At 38.7% G+C, this 14607-nt stretch overlaps 1 protein-coding gene across 1 annotated transcript in view; it reads right to left on the reverse strand.

Annotated features, from left to right (window-relative positions):
* LOC111875700 (protein bicaudal D) overlaps nt 1-14122 on the reverse strand; it is a 29563-nt gene extending 15441 nt beyond the window's left edge. Inside the window, exons 1-5 of the mRNA XM_023872146.2 lie at nt 13691-14122; nt 7250-7390; nt 5462-5686; nt 5017-5154; nt 2055-2154 (exon numbers count right to left, since the gene is read on the reverse strand). Coding sequence (XP_023727914.1) covers nt 2055-2154; nt 5017-5154; nt 5462-5686; nt 7250-7390; nt 13691-13915 — 829 coding nt within the window. The 5' untranslated portion in view covers nt 13916-14122. The remainder of the gene's footprint in view (nt 1-2054; nt 2155-5016; nt 5155-5461; nt 5687-7249; nt 7391-13690) is intronic.
* Between the last annotated feature and the right edge of the window lie 485 nt (nt 14123-14607).

Here is a 14607-nt window from a genome sequence, read left to right on the forward strand (position 1 = left end):
AACCACTTAACTCAGACTGATGCCAGCTCACTAATAGTCACGGGAGACCCCCAGCTAACACCACCTAGCAGCACAACTCGTAACTACAAAGCATGCACGCGCAACAGGTCGTTTCCGGTTATTTTTGGGTCCCCCTTCGTATTCTGAATTGCTATTATATACTCTGATTTTTAAATCCTGATGAAATGTATTATATTTGGACTGTTAACTCATTGTGGACCGGCAATTTAAATATTTAAATCACTATGGGGACTGGCATTATTAATACTATCCTAACTTGTGCACTGTTCACTTTAAAAATTAATATAAAATCTCCTAATTCATTTTATGAACTAAAATTTTTGGAGAACACTTATCAATGCTCCTAGAAGNGTTCTGCCACCACCATCTGGTCTGTAGCCCAGGCCTTTGCCACATTCATCAGAAATGCTTTGTATTTCAATTTCGAAACAGGGTTTACATTTTTTGCTGTCCCCGCAATCTTACTACCCGCATTTTCGTCGGAGCTACTGTCACTTTTACTGTCTGTGGCCACAATTCTCTGTTGTCCCCTGTCACTGCCACTGTCTGAGTCACCATCACTACGCATCTCACAAGGCACGTAAGCTAGCTCATTGGAGAAGAATTTGTCCTTGATTCATACCCCACCACTAACTACTGGCTGGTACAAACAAATTGAAGACAGGCAAAGCATTCTCTGTTAGAGGGGGTTAAGAAAACAGCTAGGTCATGTTACTGAATACTAAGCAAACATTCCAGAGTTTTATGGCTCAGTATCTATGCAGCTGCGTGGCAAAATAGCAAGGTATAGTGTGTTGCAACCTAACGTGTCCTAAAATCATGATATCATGTGACCAGTCTGCCACATTTAAAAGCGAAAAGCATGAAATCATGCAACCAGTCCGCAATGTGTTAAATTAAGTATTTGTAGTTATGTGATGGAGATAATTGCATCAAACTTCTATATTATGAATAGGTCTTTTGTATTAATTTATGATTGTGACAACAATAGTCATATATCTGCATAAATTTGATTATATTTGAATATTTTATGTACAAATTTTTTACTGTGACTGTATTGCATGTTGGTGGGTCCATTGTTTTTATGTATGTGTTTATGCATTTTGACATGTTCTATATCCTATGGCATGCGTGACCTGAAAGGATCTATGGAATTTAAAATAAAGTGAAAGTTAAAGTTACATGTTTCACAATTTCATTTTTGTACATGCGAAAACATTTTTGGCTCCATGCCAAGAGATTAGTATCTGCTGAGACATCTGAAGCCAGCTTTACAGCTCCCAGATTATCACTATGTTACACTGTTTTGTGACACTTTTGTGATACAAGTATGTTTTATGTCTAATGTTATTACAAATTTCTTGTGTTTAATGATGGAACCTGAAACTTACCTTGGGGCTGCAGTTCCCCAAACTCTCAATAACCCGCAAGGCCTCAGTCATGTTTTAGAGTTTTGTCAGTTCCCAGAAACTCAGCTCTGAACATCCATTATGCAGTCCCTTACTGAGTGATCACTCGGAACTTGCAGAACTTCATAAACCCATTATAATACACCCAAAGATTCCATACCAATAAATCCAGAGTCCACTACATGACAGAACTATGAGCTAGGTAACTCTATCCCCCCCCCCTCAAAACTTATTTCCCCAAAATAAATCTTAATATTATCCTCTAATCTTCTCCTTTGCAGACAGTATGACACTGCAACTGAGTACATGGAAAGGCCTTGTATGCAACATTCTTGGTCAGTTCATCTAAAATATTTGCTAAGTACTAGTTAATATCAATAAATTTCTTACCACGGATACTGAATGCTAGATTACTGAGGTTAAACATTGATTCACTGTTTATGTTTCACTTGGTCAGTTCATCTAAAAAATTTGCTAAGTACTAGTTAATATCAATAAATTTCTTACCACGGATACTGAATGCTAGATTACTGAGGTTAAACATTGATTCACTGTTTATGTTTCACTTGGTCAGTTCATCTAAAAAATTTGCTAAGTACTAGTTAATATCAATAAATTTCTTACCACGGATACTGAATGCTAGATTACTGAGGTTAAACATTGATTCACTGTTTATGCGATGATCCAGTTCCTTCTTTAAAGCATATTTAGCCTCTCGTTCAGCCTGTAACAGGAGATACAGATACAACTACATACTACTGATTATTATTTTGTGACATATTGCACCATGGAGGACATCCCCTCCCCCGCCAGTGGTGATGTAACAACATCAAGAGTTGTCGCTCATACAGTAACAGGCCAGTCAACACTCTGCCCCCTCCCCTGCGGTAACGTGGCAACACTTCCCACTGTGACGTAACAGGCGAAAACACTTGTAAACACGGTGACTAGGCAACAGGGAAGCAAGGCGTTTTCCCTTGTCTGGCTGAGGGTTTATAAGAGAACTGCACTGCCTTAGGAGTCAGCGAAGACTCAAATCTGAGACAGTAAAATATGGTTGTGAGTTCCAAGGGACTCAGACCCGAGAAAGACTACACTGGCAAGGGCCAGCATCATATACAAAAGGCAGACACGTCCTCTCGTCAGAGAGGGCGCCCCACAAAAACAAGACCGTAAATGCCAAACAGTAATAAATATCTGGTCATGAGCCCCAGATGGGGCTCAACACCAAGACTTACTGACTGACTGACCGTCAGTCGCAATGTGACTTGGACTTGGACTAGGAGTCAGTTAAATGCAGCAGCTGCCGAAGAACTTTGAAATATAGCAGTGGTCATGGAAAGAAGATCCGAACACGTGGTTAGAAGTGTACGATAACTGAGAGGTCAGCAAGCGAAGACTTATTGTGTGACTTCAACATCGTGTGCTGTAGTACAGTTATATTGGGAGTGTGTAATTACGTAGGTCATACCGAAAGTCACGAGCAACCAGCTGTTGTGTTAACCTTGAGTGTCTTGTGATGTCAACAGCTTGCATCACGTGACCAGTATCACTCCTAACAAAATGGCCGACAATGATATGTCATTTCATCAGTGTGCTGTCATCGAATNTCAGTGAAAAGCCATCACCTCAGAACTGCTGCAGAGATATCGACATGAAGGTGATGATTTTTTTGCTCTGTATTGTGACAGGTGACGAAAGCTGGGTTCACAATTTCGAGCCTGAAATGAAACGGCAGAGTATGGAATGGCACCATTTGCATTCTCCATCAAAAAAGAAGGCAAAGACGGTGCCATCAGCTACGAAGGTGATGGCCACAGTCTTCTGGGGTGCAGAGGGGTTTATTCTGGCCGAATTCCTGGAACCTGGGCAAACCATCAATGCTGCTCGTTATGTCCAGACGCTGCACAAGCTCTGTCGTTGCATTGTGTGATAAACGTCCAGGACGAAACATCATCATCCTTCATGACAACGCTCGCCCCACACACCGCTTGCCTCACATTGGAAGCAATTGCAAAGATGGGGTGGGAAGTTCTTCCAAACCCCTCCTATAGCCCTGATCTGGCACCCTCCAACTACCATCTTTTCGGATTTGTGAAGGATCAGCCGCATGGACAATGTTTTGAGACAAAGGAGGCATTTCGGAAAGCAGTGCGTCAGTGTCTTCGGATGGCTGGAATGGAATTTTACAGAAGGGGAATTTTCAAACTCCCAGAATGCTGGGAGAAATGTGTACAAAGAAGTGGCGATTATGTAGAAAAATAAAGAAAGGTCTGTAGATTGAGGTGATGTATTTGGTTTGTCAATAACAAACCATGTTACTTTACAAAAAAATTGTTGCGCATGACTTTCAGTATGACCCTCGGAAGAGAGACTTGTATAGCTCCCGAGTTATAAATACGTGAAGACTACTGAGGATAGACTGAATAGAATAGTGTGTAGGGTTTATAAATTGTGTAAAACCGCAACAGTGTTATAAGTACTTGTAGTTAAGATTTGTACGTTGTTAAATAAACCAATTAACGATCTGAATGGCGTCTTTAGTAGCACAACATGTTACAATATTGTAACGTTGACAGACACAACATTGCTAGGTAACAGACCCTTAAACACCTCGTGACCGAATACATGCGAGGAAACGATGGAAGAGCGGCATTTTCTATGTGGTCAGTGCCATGACTGCTGCTATGGAAAGTTTGGTAAACACATTTCAAAAATAGGGGCTATGTTTTCTGCGTTGTCGGTGCGTAAGCTATACAACGGTAATTACAGACAGAACAGAGGGGAGTATTTGAGTGTATTTTAGAGTGTTTAAGTGACAGCCATGGGAAGTTCATGGTGTGAAGACTTGGCGTGTGATTGGAAGACTTTAATTATGTGTAATACCTGGAGTGATCTGAAGTGCTAGTGTTTGTGTTGAGATCCATTACCAAGAGAGGACTAGTGTGCATGTAACAGTGGATTATGGGGTGTATGTAAATCAGCAACAGTGCTGTATTTAAGTGTAATTAAGAGTGTGTGTGTAACCAAGCTGCTAATAAATCCAATCATCCAAACGAGAATCTTGTCATTTTGTCACTCATATCCCCTTACACGGGACAATATCATGCACCATAAAATTCAAAAGGTTTCAGTTTCAGTATACAAACTTCTCTAATAATGGAGTTTATCATGAATGACAATCTAGCATAAAAAGCAATTTCCTACCAAATTTACAAATCCAAAAGCTGACAGCTGATCAAAATCTTTTGTTAAAAATAAAAACAGATTTCTGCAGAATATGTATGTATTATGTGAATGACTTTTCCTATCCTTATGTTACATTCCTTTGCCTTCAGATGATAATATGTCATGCCAGGCTGAGCCAGCCTTCAACCTCACGCTCTGCTGAAAACATGCCCAAGTCTGTCAACATCTGCAAGGAAATTGCCACGTAACTGCATGGCTGTAGGTATATGAGATCAATACGCATAAAACTGTCATCAATTTTTAGCCAGGTACTTCAAAAAAAGAAAAGGAAACCAAACTAATAACACTATGACATCTAAGGAGAAATATTTTCAAGAGAAGCACTTGCAGACATTACCTGAAGAGATTCAAGGGCTTCTTCCAATTGTTTCTCTGCAATCTGTTTAAGTTTTGTGAGCTCCTCAACCTGTTGATGCAGAAGCTCAACATCTTCTTGTAGTCTACGAATTTCATGCTTTGCTCCTTCAAATTCAACCTGAAGGAAAGCGTAGCAATGTTAAATTATTACATAAAGGGCAGCCTAAAGAAAAATGGTAAAGCTGTCCCTGTGTTTGAGCACTATGCCATGGAGATGTATGGGGGAGTGGAAGTAGAGATCCAAGTTTTCTTAACCTCAGAACTAGTTGTATGTGAGTGGTCAGCTTCACATTCCAGCCGCTTTATCCCCAGGGAAAGAGCTCCTGGGTCTCACTGGATATAAGGCTGGGTGGTCCCCAGATCTGGTCTGGACCGTCTGGAGAAGAGAAAGTTGAGAAAAATGAACGAAAACATGACATATGTACCTGTGATGATTTCAGAACTGAAACTTGTTTCTGAAGACTGATGTTCTCCTCTTCCAGTTCTGAGTAATCCGTGATGAGACGCGTCTCTCGGAACTTGATCTCTCGTAGCTCAGATCGAAGATTCCTTCTTTCCAGCTCCTTTTCCTCCTTACATTTGTCCAAATCACAGTTTTCTTGTAACACTCTATCCCTCTCGTTTATCACTCGTTCCAGTTCTTGGCGGAGCTAAATATACAACAATAATCATGTTATCAGTAACAAGAATAAAGAATTTGATTTGTTTCATTCTGGTCCGTCACACTAATATTATGAAAAAGCTAAATAGTTCCGCTCAGTGTGACTGGTAACAAACTCAAACAAAGGAAAAATAATCTGGATAATAAAGCCGAAAAAGAACAAAAATGGGCCACATTTACCAATACGGGAAATTACATACGAAAAATTACAAAACTCTTCAAAAACACCAACATAAAAATAGCCTTCAAAACAGCTCACTATAGGTAAACTAGTAAGTGAAAAACGAGAAACAAAGCGCTACGAACAAAGTGGGATATACAAAATAAGCTGCCAAAAAGTATACATCGGCCAAACTGGTAGAAATCTAACAACAAGGTACAAGGAACACATAAGAAACATACGACTAAACAAAGACGAATCGGCATTTGCCCAACCCATACTAAACAAACACCACCAGTATGGACCGATGACAGTAATCATGGAAATCATTGACAATGCCAAAAAATGGGAGCATCATGAATATAAAAGAAAGTTTCCATATATATCACTTTAATAAGCTCAACAAATTGACTGAAGAGCAAAAAAACACAAAGGAAAGTGACAGCCAGTATAATATGTTAGACCTCATAATACATCATCAGTACACACCCACACTAACGTCAGAGACACAAGGAGTATAAATATGTGGTACTACACGACCTAGAACCTATGCTACAAGCCAGAAGGTTGCAGGTTCAAGTCCTGATGAGGTCATTGGATACTTTTCAGTTTACCTAATCCTTCCGGCCACATTAGGCCCTGGGGTTTACTCAGCCTCTAACAGAAATGAGTACAAGGAATTAATTAAATAATTTTCCTGGGGAGTAAAGCGTGGCCGGTGCGTAAGGCTGACAACCTTACCGGCGTCTTTGAGCCGACTGTCTAGATAGTGTGGGACCCTCGACGTCTCACAACCCTACTGGCCTTCACGGCCTGTTACTTTACACAACCTAGAACAGTAAAACAACACAGCGGGCCACAAACACATACAGGACAACGTTAAAGGTCGGACGAAATAACAAAAGTTTTTACAGAACATAATAGGATTGATGAAATAATAAAATATACCCATGATATATTTGCAGAACCCTCTTCTCGAGAATGACAAGGTGGCACACATTTGGCCCCCGTCAAAAGAAATAATAAGAGGGACAACACAAACAGCTTGGTTTATGAATTCCAATAGAAGTTTAACAAACTAACTGTAAATATTTTAAAGTATTGGAACAGCCGCTGTAGTTGTAAAAAATTTAGATTTTACAGCCAATTGTATATTGTTTATATTGTATGTATATACTTTAACTTTCAGAATGTGTACTGTAATAGTGGCTTCTAATTGTACTGCTGTAGAGGTGTCCCTCTGAAAATGGTCTCTGAAAACTGAAACATGTAAGGGCGTGAACAACTGAAATAAGAAAATCTTAACCAGTCATACTGAACAGAACTATTTAGCTTTTTAAGAATAAAGAATTTAAACTTCAGTTCTCAATTCACATAATTTACAGTTCTTACTTGTCTTGTTTCATTTTCCAGCTCTAGAATCTGGGAGTTGAGGGAGGTCTCACGAGCAGCAGACTCTGACAAAAGTGATTCTTCTTGCTCAATTCCAGTCTTGGTAGCCACTTTGTGAGTTGTTTGGAATTTTGCTAATGCCTTCAATTACAGATAACATAAAACAAACTCATTAGAAATGTTATTTCAGAGGGGCATACTGCCAGAAGAAGGTAGTATGAGCTTCCAATATGTTAGAATGCATGTACCAGGCTACCCAGTGTCTAAATCCAGAAGACCTCAACATCATTTAAAATTTCCTCACAAAACTGACGTCAGGTTTTCATGATAAAAAAAACTTTTATGGATATAAATACACATTAATACGCATACGTGGTACAGTCATTAAGTTCGTGGACTGTGGTGTTATTGCATCATATTACAAGGTATTCACATACATTTATGCAGATCCACATCGGCCCTCAAAATAGTTGCCGTTGGCTGCTATGAAAGCCTCCCAACGTTGATACAGCTGCAGAAAACATTGCTGAAACATATTGGCAGGAAATTCCCATACAGCGTCTCTTGTGGCATTGAAGACCTCCTCAGACAACTGAAATCTATGACCGCATAGCTTTGCTTTCAAGCGGTGAAAGAGAAAGAAATCGCATGGTATGAGATCAGGTGAGTATGGAGGGTGTGGCAAAATGATGACCTGTTGCCTTGCCAGTTCCTCTTGGACAAGAACAGAGCGATGTACAGGAGCGTCGTCATGTAGCAACAGCCAATTCTTCATACACCAAACGTTTTGCTAGGGGATTTGCAGATCTTGATGTTTGCCCATTGTTCAAACTGCCACGTTTTCGATTTCCGCCACTTGCATTTAACTGCAGTTCACAACAGAAGCCGTAGTTCTGTTTACACTGTTTGCACACAACTGTCTCTTGCTGTGAGGAGAGATGAAATGATGGGGCATCATATCGTGCCTCAACCTATCCACTGTAGTGCACTGCAACGACGCTTTGCGGCCAGTCCACGAACTTACTGACTATGGTAGTGTAAGCCGTATGAATATAAACTGCATATATTTGTGCCACAGTAGTGAGTATCATCAGGCTTACAAGATATAGCTTTTGTGCTTATTTTATAAAGTAATGAGCAGAAATTCACTAGTCATTTATATTAACAGATTTTTCAGCATTTCTCATTTTCTAAAAATTGATAGATTTCACTGTATTTTAAGTCATTCAGAGTGGCAAGGGTGAAGGAGACTAAAAATGGTTTAGATGTTTACATTGGGGTATAAAACCTTATTGCAGAGTTTAAGAAATTAGGTTCTTGAATTGTATTATTAGTGACTGTTCTTAGATGAGAGGTAACTATCAGAATGATCATACAAAAAAATCCTTATTTTCCTCATGGTACATACTTTTTTCAACAAAATCTGTCTTTCAAAAATATAAAAAACATAGCTCTGAAAAATCCTGTTTCTAATGCTAAAAGTCTGTTACAAGTTAGTACGAATATCTTCAGTACAATGTGAACAACAAATGGTCTATGTCCTAACCCTATGAAGCAGAATCCCTCTTGTGAAGCCAACAGTCACTCAACTACTCAAAACAATTTCTCACCTTCCATTATTGAACCTTAAAGTTCTTTACTGTGTTTACGAGAGTCAACTTCACTGGACCCCATCCTGTGCCAGCTGAATCAAGTTCACATTCTCATACCCAGTTTCCGTAACATTCATTTTAACATTATTCTCTCATCTAAGCATGTCTCCCATGTGATCCCTTCAATTTAAATTTCCCTTAAAACTAAAATTTAATATATATGTATGTCATCTTCTCCATATTCCACCCCATGTTCCTTCAGTCGGTCACGCCATAATAGCATTTGGTAGAGTACAAATTATGAAGTTTCTCATTATGTAATTTTGTCCATCATATCTAACAAGAGAATAACATAGGACAAAGCAGATATACAGAATTTTCACGGACTGTGCTGAAAGTGTATTTATTATCTTGCATATCAGGTTCTACAGCATTCTTGCCATCAGATTTTGGTACCTTTTAAACTGAATTCAGCAACTGCTTACATATAAGCCCTCCAATGTATTAATAGTATTGCTAAAATTATACCACTTATTGCCACAACTGCATGTGGCTAGTTACCAGTACTCCTTAATTAAAATTACAAAAATTAAAATTTCATTTAAAATTAGCCAACTCTATTAAATTTAATAAAAAAAGTGAATTCCAGTCTTCTTCTGGCACCTATTAGCGCAATCTTCGGCAGTGCGGGCAAGTTCATATTTCATATAGTTCAGGGTGTTGGTGTGAATGTTGACTCCTCTGATGTATGCCCCTTTGGTTGCAGACCCATTACCAGCTTGTGCAGTTACACTGTCGTTTACCAGGTGTGTGTGCGCAGCTAGTATTTACAAAACATGTAAAAACATCAAAATCTCAAGACACGCTTTTTTTTTTGCCATTACAACATTCTCTTATATATCAAGTAAACTTTCATATTTCCAGCATTAACCTCTATTATACACTGCTGTCTATTTATGCTACTATTATACATGGAGGATTTTTACTTTGCTGACTGGTTCCACAGCTCTGCACATCATGGTGACCGGTGCACTGCCAGTTGCGAGGCGTTATAAATTCTGCTGATGCAAGTAGCATGCCTAAAGGCCGATAACATTTGGAATGAAGGTTAAATTCTTACCTTCGTTCACAGATCACAGGAGGTGTTGAAAATGCTGCCCTCTATATGCGGACATTTCTTGCACCAGTGAAAGAGGTTCTGATTTATCCTCTGAAACTGTTCTGCAGGAATATTTCCAATTTCCCTACAAATATTTTCTTTTAGTTCTTCTGATTGGGGGTTACTGTTGTAAACTTTGTCCTTCAAACAACCCCAAAAGAAAAAATCACAAGCAGTAAGATCAGGCGAACATGTTCACCAAATACCAGTGCTGATAATCTGCCCCTGAAGACAGTGGATAAAGCCTGCAGTGCAGTGCGCTGAGCACTAGCTGGGTCTTGCTGAAACCAGCCATACAGTCTTTCTTCTTCTGTTAGCTCTGGAAAGAACTGCCAAAGAATGGCCTGTACATATATTTCATGATTGTTTCATTAAATATCACCGGTGAAACAATCCTTCTTGCATTTACAGCATACAAGACATCAACTTTCACTGAATGGATCAGAATTTGTGGGATAGATGTGGATTCTCTGAACTCCAGTAGTGTAAATGAAACCACACTTCATCAGAAAAGAATGTCAATTGTGGATCAATTTCACATTTAACAACAGACTGCAGAAAGAGACTGCAAAAATAATCCCTGCTAGCTGGATCACACAGCTGCAAGGTGTGCACAGATTACTGTCGTTTTATAGGACCTAAGCTTCAGCAGTTGTGTTGCCCTTCTTGCAACAGACTTTGGCACTCCAGTCTCTTAAGCTATATATTTCAGTGCTCTAGGTGTATATTCAAGTCTAGCCCCTACAATTTCTTTTTAATTCGCTTAGTGGGTGGTGGAGTCCAACTGGGTCCACTCAGCACGGCGGCCACTGATTGGCCTACTCTAGCCTGCCTCGGGTGATTATGATGATGGAGAATTTGGTGGAATTAAGATTGGCAGGGGAAACTGAAGTACTCGGAGAAAACCCGCCCCAGCACCACTTTGTCCACCACAAATCCCACTTGACCAGAGTCGGGATCGAACCCGGGCTGCCATGGTGGAAAGCCAGCAACTAACTGCTTGAGCTATAGCGTGATGAAGTCTGGCCCCTATGTCATCTAACTTCTCAGTAAAAACTCAGTTTTCATGTTTTTATTATATTCTATTATAAGTCCTGTGGTTCTAAGTTTCTTCACCAAATTGTGAATTGTTTGCCTGCTGGGAACTCTTTTCATCATGAAATTTATGTCAAAATTTTTGCCAACACTTTCTAGCAGGTCCATATTTCACATAGGTGTCATACAGAAATACACGGTGCTTTGAAGTATACAGCACCATGATGTACCACACTGCTCACTAATTGTAACTGAGAACAAATGGCTAACGGAATTGAAAACTGCTGCCTACTGCTGATGAATTATAAACAAACTCCCACACATGAACCACATTGCTCATTTTGAAACATAGTGCCAAACAGTGGTCCACAAAGTTAATAACTTCCCTTAATTTCAAACGTTATCGGCCATCAGACATGCTGATTCAGCGGCAAAATTTGCATGCTCCTGATAGTCGACAGTCCACAAGTCAGAGTGAACCAGTCAACAAATTTAAAAAACCCTCTGTATGTTGAAACTCATTCTTGAGTATGAAATTTCCATATATTTATTTTCACTGTGATTTGCATCCACGTGTAAAAAAAAATCGGATATTTTGGCTACATGTGTCACAACTGAGGGGAGGTATTTCAATCTGCATACTCCCATTTATTTAATCCTCTTGGCTAACCATCCTACATTACCACAGTTAACAAAATATCAATGAAGTCCCTATTTAATTCCCAGGTTATCGATGACTGTTGCCTGAGCATCTACAATACTGACAGTACAATAATGAAATCTTCTGTAACCTAATAATTATTTTCTATTTGCTATGGCCTTGCAAGCAGCTGTAAAATATTCTGCTACATTAATCATATCCAATTTACAAATTGCTGAGTACTTACTCGCCACCATCTCAAACTGTGTTAAGTCACAAAATGAGTTCATTATGTCATCTGTAAAAGTTCATATCACACCAATATACAATATCACAACTCATCAGAAAAACATCTCTGTGGGTATATCATACCTTAAGAGGAAAACTTTATGGAAGAAAGTTTTGATGAGATCTCTGTTATGGCGATGGTGAACTTTTTGATGATGACAATAATGACATAAAGATCTATGTCAGTATCTGATAACAATGTAACCTTGAAGGTGTTTCAGACATATAAAACATGTACTTTGCACATTAAGCTACAACGAGGGATTCGGCATTTTCTGGCATACTTATGACAGTTTAACTTCCATTTTTTAAAGTGCTGTGTTGTTTTCTTATGTCTTCTATCAGTTAATAAAATGTCAGATGTCCTGTTTCAGTCACATGACTGTCCCAATTCTATATAACATTTAGCCACAAATATGGAAGGGAATAGTTATCTTGCTTGGCATGTTTTTCAGTCATAACATTAAAACACAAAACTCAGAAGTGCATAACAGTGAATTTGGGTGTAATTTAGTTACTGGTGCTACAATGAACAAACATGCCTTGTGTAATTTTACATAAACTATCACTAAATTCAGATGCTGTCATTTTTAAAATAATACTTTATTGTCTGTTGTGCTATGAGTTAAATTGTTAGATCTAGCTACCACATCTACTTTCAATACACAGCAACACAGCACAATTACATCTTGCAGAGTTAAATTTCTAATACTGTATTTTGATGTATGCCAGTCCCAGCTCTCTAGACCTAAGGGCTGCATATATCTTTCTCAAATACACCTACAGTAAGAAAATGATGAGATCTAAATCACACAGAACTGCCCAAATCCCTGCTATTAGGAGTTACTGCAACAATATCACAGATCTATCTCACACTAAAATTCAAAGTCAGAGGAACGCGCCACTTAACAATATGCTACATTATGTGTGTCCTGATGGAATGCTGAGTGTTATAGGATGGGCCTTTCAGATCTTGCACTTTTGGGATCAGGCAGGAGAGGGAAAAAAACAATTTTCCAACCCATGAGTGGTCAATATTTTTCAGTTACAAAGAATTTAAAGGGGTCTGAAAAGCTCAGTTGGTATAGCAACTGTCTGCAGTCTGGACGGCCAGGGTTTAAGAGATACCAAAGGATTTAAATAAGTCATCAAAGAATACTATGTTGGTGTTATTACACAAGTTTGTAACATGTGTATATGGAAATAATTAGAGGAAACAGAAGAGGATGACATTTACACAAGAAATATGGTGTGATTTATTTTAAGTATGGTTACATTAATGTGATATAGATATAGGTGAATATACAGCGTACGGGTACAAACATGATGTCCACAACCAAACTAATGTGATACAGACACGGGAAACTCATGTGGTGGTTGCAGGAAGTGAATATACAGCATATGGGTACAAACATGATGCCCACAATCAAAATAATGTGATACAGACATGGGAAACTCATATGGTGGTTGCAGGAAGTGGCCGTCCAGCAAACAAAACTCATGCCCGACTATGAAATGCCGGATCTTGGAGGTCCAACCTGTATATCTGTTACAAAATATCTGAGGAAAGTTCGTCTCTTTCTTCAGCATTATGGGATCCCTCACTCCACAAAATGACTAGTTTTACAATTCAACTACAAACTTTACAAGCACAACACATTAATTTTCTTTAGATCACGAATTTTACACATATGCCTTTACATATTTCTATAACTCAAATTACAGACCTCTTGTGTAATTTCAAGTTCGTGTTTTGAATTCTCGTACAAAGTTTCAAGTTCTTCACACTTTAATGCCAAGCCATCCTTTTCTTCAAGCAGAACTAAACCATAATGAGCTGACTGGATTTTCTCACTAACAGCTTGATCTAATTCACGCCTTAATCTTTGTATGTCTTGCTTCAGCTCCTCCATAGTAGCCTGTTGCAGACTGCAAGACCCAGAGGATGCCATGTTTATCGTCACTATATAACGGCTACCTAATAGTAATGGCTCTGCCTAACTGCCTATGCCACCAGAACATCCATTCTGTCATATTTACATTAACCTTAAATCCGTCGCAGAACACGTGTATACAGGTTTAAAAGAGCTCAAACTGTTACCAGCTGACATGACAAATACACAAACTCAAACCTCGAAACGACTGCCATATAACCCGGAAGATCATGCCGGTAATTATAACCAACAACATCATTGATCGACTTTCGTTCAAATAGGGTAATGAATTTCCTGCAAAGAAAGCAAGTACTGTATAACAAATATTACGAAAATTATTAAATTGGAGCATAAATATTTGAGTTCAAAGTTATAAATGAAATAATGAGTGTGCCTGGCGCACATTGTAAGTGGCGTAACGAAGTCGCGCGCGCACGCACGCACACACCTCAACAGATACCATGATATTATTTTTCAGCTTATTATTACAATTTTTCGAAGAGAGTATCAGATATTTCAGTTTCAACAGTTTTCAAGAGTTTTCAGTATTTTAACAATTTTTGGACTTTTCTAAAATTGCTGAAAATCTTTAAAATTTGCGTGTTTTTCTTAATTTTCTGATTTTTACTCAATATTATAGAAGAATTTTTCACACTTTTCAGATTCAACAGTATTTAGAAATTTCAATATTTTTCAAACATTTTGAATTA

The sequence above is a fragment of the Cryptotermes secundus genome, unplaced genomic scaffold (assembly GCF_002891405.2).
Source record: "Cryptotermes secundus unplaced genomic scaffold, Csec_1.0 scaffold478, whole genome shotgun sequence".
Classification (NCBI taxonomy): domain Eukaryota; kingdom Metazoa; phylum Arthropoda; class Insecta; order Blattodea; family Kalotermitidae; genus Cryptotermes; species Cryptotermes secundus.